Source organism: Lepeophtheirus salmonis, chromosome 7 (genome assembly GCF_016086655.4).
Source record: "Lepeophtheirus salmonis chromosome 7, UVic_Lsal_1.4, whole genome shotgun sequence".
Lineage (NCBI taxonomy): Eukaryota > Metazoa > Arthropoda > Copepoda > Siphonostomatoida > Caligidae > Lepeophtheirus > Lepeophtheirus salmonis.
Window position 1 is genome coordinate 7,498,540 of NC_052137.2, and position 13,543 is coordinate 7,512,082.

The following is a 13,543-nucleotide window of genomic DNA, read 5'->3' on the forward strand; positions in this document are numbered from 1 at the left end:
ATTCAACTAATCAACGTTTGGAAGGTTTAGCAATATTTCACAAATGTTCTTTCTTTCAACTTTTTTCAATAGTAGAACATCTTAGAGCAGACCTAAAGACGTTGTATCTGTCCAAAACAAACCAACAATGCTAACCCTTTGGACTTATTTACCAACAGGATGCTATATAAAAAAATATATAAGATTGATTTTAGAATTAGAAAATAACTTTTCCTTGTTGATTTATTAATGGTCTATTTGTGTGAAAATGTCAATTATAATATATTTATTAACCTACTTACCCAGCTTTACATTTTTATTTCATCTATAATGTACTACAATGTACCTTAATATATTATTTTTAAATCACAATATGTTATGTACACAAACAATATATATACCGTGTAGTTTCATACGAATGTATTTCCAAAGTGAAGTTGATATATTAATTTTTATTATAATGGCATTCACTAATAAAATATATACAAATATTAGGTGTTTCTTCTGAGGTAATTTATCATCTATGTTCTATGTAGGACCTACATAGAACATAGACAACTAGGCAAGCTTGAATGATTTGTTTTAAAATCATTCAAGACACTTTTAGGAATTATAGTCAATTTCTATTTACAAACTATTGGTTTTAACCCTTTAAAAGACCTGCAAAATTGAACTCTTAAAATACCCTAGATTGACCGTCACAATAAAAAATAAGGAATTCATGAGTTGTATGTAAAAGGTGTCATTTTTGGATCCCGTATATGTTTTTATAATCACATAACGGGTTAAACTATAGCTAAAATCTTGGGTATCTTAATTCATCCAAGAAATTTCAATACAAAGCCAAAAAATGAATCAAATTTGTGTTTGAAATATTAGAAAGTATTTATTTATATACTATAGTTAAAATATGTTTTTTTACCGGCCGACACAAAAGCAACCTTAAATTATTTTTATCAAAATGGAGCATGTAATATTTTTTCATACTTAAACAAATTTTTGTTAATTTCTATCAATAAATTACTCTTATTAATCCTTCGAGTTTTTGCAAATTACAGTACTTTAAGTAGCTAAAATTGATCGTCAGAATAAAAGAATAAAAAATGGATAAATTTTAATAGAAAGGATCCATATTGGGGACAATATAACTCACTTAATTCAAATTAAAGTTTTAAACTATATTTAAAATTCTTAGCTAAATTACCTTGTCCCACAAATTTGAATAATAAGCCTATAATGTACACAAATATGTCTATGAAATATCGGGCTAAATTCAAATCAGAATAATAGCATTTTTGAGTAGATGGAATTGATACTTATATATAATTGTAATCGCTGGTCCTTTCTTTCTCCTGTGTGTGTATGTACAATGGACATATCCATGCCTTTGGAACAAGAGGAAATGAGTCTGTCAAATGCAGATGTCAATTGATTAATGTATGTATATTATAGACAGATATACATAAATTTCAAAGCGATATTCCTGACTATTTTTGTCTATTTTCTCACAAAAGTAGGTTAGAAAGCTTTTTCTCACAATTGAATACGAATTAGATATGTATTCTTACAGAAGTTATCCTCAATTTTGATACACAAATTATTCTTAATAACCCTTTGAAAGTGCGGCAAATTGCAATTAAAGTGACCAAAAATGATCCTTTCAATAAAAAAAGATGATAAATCAATAAATTTTACTTGAAAGTGTCCATATTGCAGCCACTAAAAGTCTTTCAAATCAAATAAAGTCTTTATACTATAGCTACAACTCTTTTGTTTCCTAACTCAACACACAAATTTGAATTATAAGCATATACTTGAATCAAATGTGTCAATGAACCATTGGGCTGTATGCATATAAGAAGTAAAATATTTAATTTGATTTTTCCCCTTGTTTTGAATTTTGTACAAAACTGTTTTTTTGTAATGTGCCTTTAATTGTTCAGATAGAGTTGCGCTAATTAAGTAAAAGTAAACATTATAGTATTACATATACTTCATCTGATCTAGAAATTGTCTTTGAAGTTCTTGTACATAAAGTATATATCCTTCTGTAAGGAACAACCGAGATTTCAAAACCCCGTATTTTAAGGTATTTTAACTCATCCCAGAAATTATAATACAAAGCCTATCAATGATCCAAATTTGTCTAAGTATGTATTTATAGTATGTCCAAAAATTGATGGTAGTTTTTAAAAAAATCATAAAATAACCAAAACAAGTGAGATTTCTGGCGAAAAACTTTATTTACATCCCCATATAACCTTTAAGCTTAATACATTTTTGTATGCATTATGGCATCCCTTCATACAGATTATTCAAAGTATCTGGAGAAACTTTTTCCCAAGCTTTTGTCAGTTTTTTTTTTTTAAATCATCCTTGTAAGTTGCTGGCGTATTTTCATTGAGTTCCATCTGGACCAAGGCTCACAAATTTTCAATGGAAGACAAATCAGGACTGTTGGCAGGCCATGTGCATTTGCCCCAGAAAGAATCCAAGTTGTCTGAACACCACTTTTGTGCCTTTTTGGTTTGGTGAGCAGGGTACCATCCTGCTGGAAAATGACTCTTGATGTGTCGGACAACATTTTTCCTCTTGAAAGGAGGTTCAGTTTCTTCAGTACGAGATAAAGCTGACATCAGAGACTTGCTGAGGATCTCCAATACGTTGTACTCGGCTTTCACAGTTTTTTTTCGTGAAATCAGGTATAGATCTGACACTGCCTGGTGGCTGATAATTGCCCAAACCTCAATTTTCAGAGGAAATTTCACAGTTGCAGTGTGTTCCACATCTCCCTTATCTCTTGCCCAAACCCGATCTGTTTTGGAATTTGGGGCATGAAATAGCTCAAATGGACTTGCATCACTGAAGAGGATACATATCTATTCATCTGCAGTCCAGTTTTTCCGCTCATGACATAATTGAAGCCGGGCCTTTCTTTGGTTTTCTGAAAGTTTTGGGTGCAGACGAGGTTTGTATGACAAAGCATTCAATTTGATAACCTTTTGAAGGCAATCTTGCTGCAAGTTTCCTTGTGGATTATCTCTTTTTGGTCAAAGATCTTGAAATCACCAATTAGGGAACTTTGCTAATTTTTTTCTTCCTTCTGCGACCTTTCTGATTTGCAAGGGTTTGTCCATCCTTCCTTTTCTTTCCCCAATTATCAATGGTACTGAGAGGAATCTGTAACCTTGTAGCTCGGTCTCTCTGGCTTGATCCACCCTCTATCATGCCAACAGCCTTGGCCCTGGTCTCCAATGAGTGCTTTCTCATCACCATTTCGGATATTGAATTTCAACAAATATCATGGGTTGTTTTCTGAGTCCTTAAAAAGTAAAATTCAATATTACCAAATCAGCCAAATTTCATCTTATTCCGACCAAAAACAAACTTTTTTTTTATAAAAATGATATTTTTAATACCCCCATCAATTTTTGAACATACTGTATATATAATGTTTATCTAAAAGAATAAATTGTACATTTGTATACCGTTAAAACAAATACAAGCTAGAATTTTGTTGTCAATATTCATCCTGGATTATAGTTTTATTCTTTGATTGATAAATAAAATTCAATTTTTACTTAAAGTCGCCAAAATGGATCCTTACAATAAAAAAAATGAGTAATTGTCATATTTTATATGAGAGGCCATATTGAGGCAAATATAAGTACCTTAAATCAAATAAAAGTTCTAAACTATAGCTAAAATTCTTGCCTACCACAACTTATCTCACAAATTTGAATGTAAAGGTAAAAATTTACTTAAATATGTCTATGAGTCATTGTACAATCTTTTTTTTTTCTTCTAGATTGTTTTTATATTGATGCATCACATTAGTTTTATATATATTATATATTTTTTGTTAATGAAAAATAGAAATTTTGATCTTTCTTTTTTTTTGCTTCTTCAGGTTCATATTAATTTGGGAGCTGGTGAGTCGGAGGTCTCTAGCCCAAGGGGTCTTCGATTAGATGATCTACGATGGCATGAAGTGCAAATAGTTCGTAAAGAAGGAAATTTGGAGCTCAAAATTGATCAAATTCACTCATCCACGTAAGGACTTTTTTTTTATTTCTTAAACCTTTGTTACATTCCTGAGGCTGTCCTTCTAATATATTGTGTCTTCCATATTTTGGTTACATCTACAATGAAAGTTATTAATTTATATATAAAAAAATTCTGGTTTATTAACAAATTCTCAAATTAATTTTCCAGGCTTCAACTAATGTTTTTATATCATGTATTCTTATTCGTTATCTATCAACCTAACGATGAAAATGTATTTTTCTGTATAGAACATTTTTTATTATTATAAGAATTTAAAAATATTGTATTCATATATCCTTTGTAATTAACAAAATATAATAATATATATTATAAACTGACAGGTATAAAATATAACGATAAAAAAGTACTGAGTTTGTTCACTGATAGTGAAATATCTAGCTATGTAAGAATGAAAATATTGTCTAAATGACAGTGAATTTAACAATTACGCCTGAGATTGTAAAAACTTAATCAATTTATTAAAGGTTGGGGTGTAACAGCATATTTTTGCACATTTTTTTTGCTGAAAGACTGCCCAGGATGTATTTTTAGGCCAAAAAAAAAAATTGTACTAATTTTAACTTTCAAAATATGGGAGTGTGAATTTATACCTAGACGAGTATTCAAAATAATTAGCAGTATTCACTGCAAATAAGTCTTGCACCACCTCTTTAACCAAATTTTCGATAGGTGTAGAAAATTTCAATTATAAAGTTGACCTCTTTAACCAAATTTTCGATAGGTGTAGAAAATTTCAATTATAAAGTTGAGCACATTAATGACAAGCAGTTGTTATATTTCAAACAAGATATTTAAAAAATAAATTATCTCACTTCCGAACAAAGATGGAAACAAGATGGTGAGGGATTGCAAAACCGGGCATGACACTTTGGACATCGTAACGCAGCTTGGTGTCAACTGCCATACCATCTACTACGTTCGAAATCCCCTGGAAGATGAGTCCGGTCTCAATTTTGGTCTCAAAGCCGCAGACCAATCCAAATAACCTTCAAAGCCGCCAAACTGATGATGTTTCAATTCACAAAACAGTGTCAAGGATGTCAAGGCTCCTGGGGGAAAGGTCAAAAGGTTTGAAGAGAGGCCATTATTGACTCAAAAGCATCAACGATTCCTTATAAGGCCTTGTAGGAATCTTCTTAATTAACTTCTGGTCACCCCAAAGCCGGAACTTTACCCACTAGACTACAACTTATTATGTGAAGTCGAGTGCAATGCTTGATGAGTGCACCACAGCAACATTGCCGACTTCAAGTCTTCTGTAAATAAGGAATGAAAGAAGATGAGCTTCTAGTTTTCCACCTTGGTGACTGTCATTTCTGCCCTTGGAGGCCAAGTTAGCAATTAATGATCCTATATATAAATTGAATAAATCATTCATTGATATCTACCATGTCGGAGCTCATTTGACTACTTCATTCATATGCAAATGAAGGATAGCCTGGAAAGGGATACAGGACTATTTCTCTGACCGGTATATACCAAAGACATATTTGCTGGGAGAGTAAATAAAGTTACATTTTGCTGAAATATCGACAGCCTGAACACCACAAGAAAGTACTAGTACATAAAGAATTTAAAGGAAAGTAACGGAGGAGTATAAGCATATTGTCCTTTTTTAGTTTATTTATTATCTTTCCTCCATAACCAATAAACAAGTGATTTAAGGTTATTACATTTACAAAAAAAAAAAGCAAAAAAATTAAATTACCACCTCATAAATGTATCTAAAATGCACGTTTTATTTTCTTAAATATATATTTATTTTTATGGGAAAAAATGAGTTATTTAGGGAAAGAGAGGAGGGGGCATAAAGCATCAACCTCAAGCATAAAGGTTGAGTGAGTACAAAGTTGTTTACTCATTTACATATGTATATTTATAGATTGTCATGCGTTATACTCCTTTTTATATATTATTTTTGCATATATATGTATAAGAAGATAAAATGAATAGAGAGGATTATTGTGCATACGTGTAATATAACTATTATTCCTCCCTTTTGGGCTGTTTTAATATTATGCATTAAATATACAGGATGCCTACTAAAAAATTTGATAAACTAAATTTACGACCTTTTTTTTATGATATAAGCGAACTGTGTTGAGACTGTGTAGATCTCAAAGTTCTAGTTTTGCATCCTCATCCTACACTGATCAAAAGATTAATAGCGGCACATCACAAAATACTCAAGTCAGAGACGATTGACAAATAGTATTAAGAATGAAATCAAAGTTCCCGCCAAGAAACCAAAAATAACAAGGAAAAACGTGAAGAAAGATTTACTCTGTGGAAGAAATCAGGAGAAAATAACCAAAAATCAGGGGCGTCCACTGGATAGTATAAATATTTACATTGGAAGAGAGGGGGAGGGAATTATTCGGAATATTTTGAAAAAAAATACAAAATTAAATATTTGTGAAAAAAAATTCAAAAGTTAAATTTCCAAGATTAAATTTTTTCGAAAATCCAAAGGTTTTCTCAAAAATTTAAAAAATCCACAGCCGTCCAAAAAAATAATTCAAAAATCCATAGGTGTTCAAAAAAAATATTCAATAATTAAATATTAATTTTTTTGGAACAAAAATTCAAAAACCATGGCTGTTAATAACAAAAATTCTTAATTTGGGTGGTAGGGACACAGCCTACTCCCTGCGGATGCCCCTGAGAGAGCATACTAATTATTTCAAAAGTAAGAGGGAATTGTAATTGATTGAGAAATTGACCTTTCATAACCTTTAAGATTAACCTATACCCTTTCCAATATGATTATATAACGTCAACTCTATTGCCTCTTATGAAAGGACTTCTTCAAATTCTAAATACAACTCGATTCCCGGATTTTACTGCTCATGTTAGTACTCGTCTCAAGGATACGGAAGCTATCTATCACCTTTTCCCACAAAACCAAACTTATTCTTTGTTTGCGTAGTTTCCAATTCATCTCATCAATCCAGAGGAGATTTCTTGCATGTAAAGAAGCGTATTGTTTCTGTGTTAATTAACTTTGACAAGAGAGTATGTTCGAAAAATTCAAGGATCAATAGTTATAAGTAGTGTTGTGTCCACCCAGTTCAGTCTTAGGACCAGTTCTTGTGAATGGTATATTAAGACATATTAGATTTATGGGATAATATTAAAAGAATTGTAAATATCCTGCAAAAAAAAATTATATACCATAATTATGCAATAATATATAAAGAAAATAAGATGTTTTTTACATGCTGTATAATTTATTCTGTTTTAAGTATAATAATTAAAAAAGGAAAAACACTGTAAATGACGTCATTAGGGATCCATTTTACACTCTTTTGTGACCAACAAGTGGAATTGCGTTTCTCAGTCCTAGATAAGAAGCATGACAACACTACTCGAGACAAAGATGCATAATGAATACATTATAATTAAAATAAATCAAATACCCTCAATGACGTCACAACGTATCAATTTTACCTTCTATAATACTGACATGTGGGACTGGACTGAATGGGACCAGCCTGCAGTCCTCGGTTCTAAATAAGGAGCTTCACAACACTAGTTTAATGATCAATCCCAAGGACTGATAGTCCTAAGGAAGGAAGGTTGGGATCTTGTGATGAAGATCGGAAGAATTTGATAGAATTGTTGATGCTCTTTTTGAGGTCTGTCAAAAGATTTCAGACCAATATTTAACACCAATAATTATGAAACAATTTATTTTAGTTCCTACAACATAGACTAGAGCAGGGATTCTCAACCCTTTTACTGCGATATACCAAATGTAAAATGTTTTTCAAAATCTCAAGTAACCCTTTCAGTTCCCCTCCAAAAACCCCAAAGCGTACGCGTACCCCATTTGAAAACCACTGACAGGGATTATTAATTTTTTTGTTAGTCATGTGAGAATTATATATGTTTTTTTTAGCCAAGTACCCCCTAACCAGTACATAGCATTTGGTTACTTCAGTGATGTATCATTTGTAAAAGATCTTTTCAAACTTTTAAATACCCCCTAGAGTGCCTCCAAGTACCCCCAACAGATACACCTACCCCCGTTTGAGAATTTTTGGACTAGAGTGGACTAGACTATTTTAAATTTTGACAAATTCCAAAATTATCATGGATCACGATATGTGTTGGCAATGACTTCTTAAAAGACAAATAAAATTTTTGTAATCAGAAAAAAGTGACAAATTAGTTTTATTCTTGAAAAAAAAATAATACTATTAATTGCTAAATAAATAGAAAATTCATTATAATTTATTTTTATTTTGTATGCCGTCAATAACTACTTTATGAGCTTTAACTTACAAAACCGATTACATAATAATGTCAAAACAATTATTAAAAAATTAAATAATATTTTTATTTTTTCATAGGCCATCATTTTAATAAGGTTTTTTTTTTAATTTAACCTAATTTTGAAGTACTTCTCGTTCACTGCAACTTTGACTGGATTAAGGGAAAAGGTTTTTATGGGCACAGAAAAAATATTTTAGAAGGTTATTATTATCAATTAAGGACATTATGTAATTAATGGTAATTTTGGATGTGATAAACTTTACAAAATTGTGAACACTCTTATAGGCATCCTTGATTATAATTTTGAAATATTTTATACTAGCCAGTTCCGAAATGATTAAGACAGATACGTCTGAAGGAAAATGGGAAAAGTGATTTACAAAATTACACTACCATCAATTTTCCCATGAGTTTTACGGTAAAAAAACATTGCATAGTTATTCAGAGACTCCTACCTCGCTGAACATGGAGACTCACAATTTTTGCTCGTATTTTTGATACGCTACAAATTGGCAAAACAGAGTCTGATATCCACACCGATCTTACTATCGTTTATGCTAATGTCTACCCTAGTTGGGCAACCATCTTTTGGTGTTCTGGTGAGATCTGGTATGGCACTTTTAAGCTCGAGAAAGTTATTCCATCAGGGCGTTCTCGGGAGACAAGGACGCCCAATCTAATAATCCAGGCCAAAGACCTGCTAAAGAACAAACCAGCCCCGAGAGACGATGATAGAGTACCTGCAGACGACAGTTTCCTAGCCTGAAGAAGAAGAAAAACTTACCTGAAGGAACTTTTTGCTCATGTGGGACAACGCACGTCCCTACATAGACAACGGCACCAAGTAGTTCTTAACGCAGAGAAAGGTGGAAGCGATCAAACAGAGTCACTATCTTTATGACCGATTTATCTTCCGTTAGAGGAAGGTCTTGCATTACAATTTTGACAGCCATGAAGATCTCACACGCGGCGTATAACTGAACGAGGAGGAGCTCTCCAGGTAGTTGTGGGAGTTGAAGAACCATTGCCACAACGTTATCCAAGCTGATTTGACATGATTTATTACTTTTTTTAAACTTTTGAATGTAATTTCTTATCTACCAAGGGGCAGTCTCAGTCATTTCGGAACCACCTAATATGATAAACAAAGAGAAAATATGACTTGTTTGAAATATTAAATATGAACTACAAAAGTAAATAGGGATCGTCATTACTTTTTGGCTTTCTTTTCTTCTTTGAAAAATGTATATTCACTTCCTAGGAATAATATCTTCTTAGGGATTTGTATATTTAAGAATTTAGTTCTTAATGTCCCCCTACTGAATAAAAGTAAAGTTCTTCCCTAACTTACTCTTTATTAAATAAAGTAGGAAAATTTAGAAGTTTTTTTTTTTTTTTTTTATTATAATTTTTAAATATATTATGTTTTATACATAGAGATGTAAAAAGATCGAAATCCAAATGAGTAAGAGAACTCGTATTTAAAGAAATATAATAAGCAGAGTTGTAAATTCTAAAAGAAAATACCATGATTAAAAAAAAAATTACTCTAAATTTACATATGCTTATTTAAATTAATATAAATATGCTAAAAAACACTTGAATTTGAAATATTAAAGGTGTTTCCGCTTCCTCAAAGGTATGAGGTTAAGTCTTTTTAAAAAATCCCAATCCATATTACTTGGAAAATACCATGTTAAATAAAAAATTTTAAGTACGAAAATTAATAATGTGGCATTGTTTCCATAACCCTCAAACAACAATTATTTTTAATCTCAAAACTTTAAAAAAAAAGAAGAAGAATTATTGAGGTTTGAAGATTATAATATGCAAAGTTCTTTTCAATAAATTGTGTGTACACTCATGGGAGATGTGGTAACCCACTTTCAAACCAATAAACTTTCTACACAATCTATGATCAGCTATCAAATAAATTGGATAATTTGTGCTCATTAAATTATTTCTCTACACCGAACAAAAGATTTGCTCAAATTTTCCTCCAACGTAATTATCACTACAATTAAGCTGTATTTTTATATTTATGGCACCTCAAAGGCGTCCGCAACATTATATAAATATGTATATATATATTTTGATTCAATACTTTTGAAAAAAGAATTCAAAAATCCAAAATGTTTGTAAAAAAAATTAAAAACAATTTTGTAAAATTTTTGAAAAGAAAATGAAAAATAGATTTGTTTTTTGAAAAAATATTCAAAAATCCAAAGTTATTACCAAAAAATTGAAATTTTTTGAATAAATTTTTGAAAAGAAAATGAAAATATTTTTTTTTTTTGAAAAATATTCAAAAATTAAAAGTTATTACCAAAAAATTGAAAATGTTTAAATAAATTTTAATATAAAATTTATTTTTACGATAAAATATTGAAATATTCACATAGAAAAATTATTTTTTTTGGAAAAAAGTTGGAAAAAAATAAAATGAATTAAATTTCAAATATTAAATTTTTGATAAAAAATTCAAAGAACCACAATTATTCACAAAAAAATCAAATTTTTTGACTAAAAATTTCAAACAAAATTCTTTTTTCTTGAAGAAAACAAAAATTTCTTCATTTAGGGAGGGCTACATCCCCTCCATCCCACCCCTGTAGTCGCCACTGTACCTTGTGATGTGAAAACTTTCTAAATCTTCCTAAGTGTAAATCAAAAAGGAAAGGATATGTTGGCATGTTTGATAGGCTGAGAGAGATCACCATAATTGAAAATAATATCATATAGAAAAAGGAAGCGGAGTGACTTTTTTTAGTTGGCAATTTGACCAGTGTTACTTCTTTATTTCCAAAAGTTGTTATTATTACTGTTGGGATAAAAACAAGTATAAAGTAACCACAAGTATATGAACGTCACAGTGAATCATTCTGGATTTGTTTTAGAGTTATTAATGTAAGTCCTTGTGAGACTCGAAGTAGAATTGAAATCCAGATCGAAGTCTTCATATATTCTTCTAGATACGGAGTTGGTGTTTTTTTTTTTTGGTCATCTCCTTGCTGCTTGTAGCAGCTTTAATGAAACACCATAACAGCAATGATGATTTTCTCCCAAACATTCCTTGAATTGTTTGGGTGACAACTTTAATTATCGTTTTCTTATTTCAGCATCCCAACAAAACCAGATGGTGCTTAACTAGTCAATACTTTCCAATTATCCAATTTATTAGTCAATGATCCTTGAGAATTGTTCACAACTTAACATTTTGAAATCAAGTAATCAACGTTCAGAACACTGATTTGAAAAACAGAAGCATAAAAATTGAGGCTGACACCAAAAAAAAGTGTAGATTTTTCAGTGTTAGTGAGAAACAGTTGTGCCTCAAAGAGGCCTTTTATGTCTCGGAGTAGAGTTGAGGATTGGCATTATAGTCATTCCTGCCTATATCATTGCTAGGTACAGATTGAGGTGTTTGTGTGTATTTCTTATTTCTCGATTAGCTGCTAAGCTACCTACTCTTCTCAAAAACACTCTTCAAATTGTCAGAGTGACCACATTTATTCCCGGTTGAATTTTTTTATGATCCAAATAGAACCAGTTGGTTCCTTTTTGTCCCATTTTTTATAAGCATGGACACAAAAGTTGAAAAACCAACGCTTGCAACATATTATAGTGTACCAACTTGTCCAATAAAATCCGCACACTTTAAATTTTAAACTTCAACGAGATATCTTTTATTAATTAATAATAGAGTTTTAACAAAAATACTACTACTAAATAGATGTTTGTCTGAGAGCTCTAGTAATGATTAATTTAGACACCCTTAGCGTCAATGATGGCTTCGAGGTGTTGGCATCAAATCTGTAGGTGGCCAAAAGTGTCAAAAAAGAGTTCAAAAGAACTCAAAAGAATCTTGCAAGGGAGGAGATGGGTTTTTTTTATTGTTGGTCTCAAAAGCGTCCTCTCCACCCTCACAAGGGTCTTTCCGTCCACTTTTTTTTATAGCTCTCTGGACAATTTCATCTGAACCATTGAGATCACTTACACGGGCACTCATAGACTTAAACTGATTGACCTGGGCTGTTTTTTTTAAACTCCTCCTGGTTCAATTTGTCCTTTTTGACAGAGCCTATCTTCCTCTCCGAAGTTTCGGACTCGTGGACGGTGTGGGCGGTGGTCTTGGTGACGTAAGCGAGAGGCTCAAGTTTGTTTTGTTTTATAACTAATTGTTTATGCTTTAATATATCGAAATATGAATTAATTTTAATCATTCAACCTTGATTAATTATTGAATTTGTAAGTGTTCAGATTTTATTGGAACACCCAGATCATATTTGAGTAGTATTGTAAAGCATTTGTACCTCGAACAGGCCTTGTTGTAGTCGGAGTAGAGTTAAAGCTCGATATTGTAGTAAGTAATCCCTCTCGACATCATTGTTTAAAACGGAATGGAGTGTTTGTGTTGATTTGGGTTCTCTTTCTTAGCTGCTCATAGATAATCTAATGAAACACCATTTATACTAAGCTACTCATCTCCTAAACACTCTTCAAATTGTCAGAGTAATTATGTTCATTTTTGAATTTTTTAGCGTGCTGGTAGATCATATTATTTTCATTACACTCCATGATATTATCCCATTATCAAAATGGGTTTGGAATAAAAACCCGAATAGTAACTTATCTTTATATCGCTATCCAAAGTATTACTCTAACATTTATAATGTATGTTTTTTCATAAAATAACTTGCATAATATATCTTTATTACTGAATAATAATTAAAAAAACTGGCAATGATAATTGTTATTGTACAGTGTATATAATGTTCAAGTATTTGTTCTTTCTTAAATTAGAAAGTCTACTTAGACAAGTTTTATTTTTTACTTTTCTTGTAAGAAACAATTATTTAGTTAAAGACCTTTTCAAAGTTAATTATGTACATATTCGAATGTACACTTGGTTGACTCATATAGGCTCTATGTGTGTATGCAAATGTATTACATACAGACAAAGTGTGTAATCATACACCGGATAGATATCTGATAGCCCTGCTTTCCCTAAGTATGTACATATATTTATTCTTTGAACAAAGAACAAGAAATTGACCTGAAGTGCAAAGGAAACTTAATACTTTTAATTCCATTAAAAGTTAATTTATTATTAATGTTATTGAAAAAAAATAACAGAGAGAATCAGGTATTGAAAAGGATGAAATAACCCTTCCCCTCCTCTCCCAATTCTTTATTTTAGTTTTTATTGGTTATCAAG

General features: G+C 31.0%; 1 protein-coding gene across 1 annotated transcript in view; it reads left to right on the forward strand.

Annotated features, from left to right (window-relative positions):
• Positions 1-13,543, forward strand: part of kon (chondroitin sulfate proteoglycan 4-like protein) — a 366,417-nt gene that overhangs the window by 260,571 nt on the left and 92,303 nt on the right. Inside the window, exon 3 of the mRNA XM_071889839.1 lies at positions 3,890-4,032. Coding sequence (XP_071745940.1) covers positions 3,890-4,032 — 143 coding nt within the window. The remainder of the gene's footprint in view (positions 1-3,889; positions 4,033-13,543) is intronic.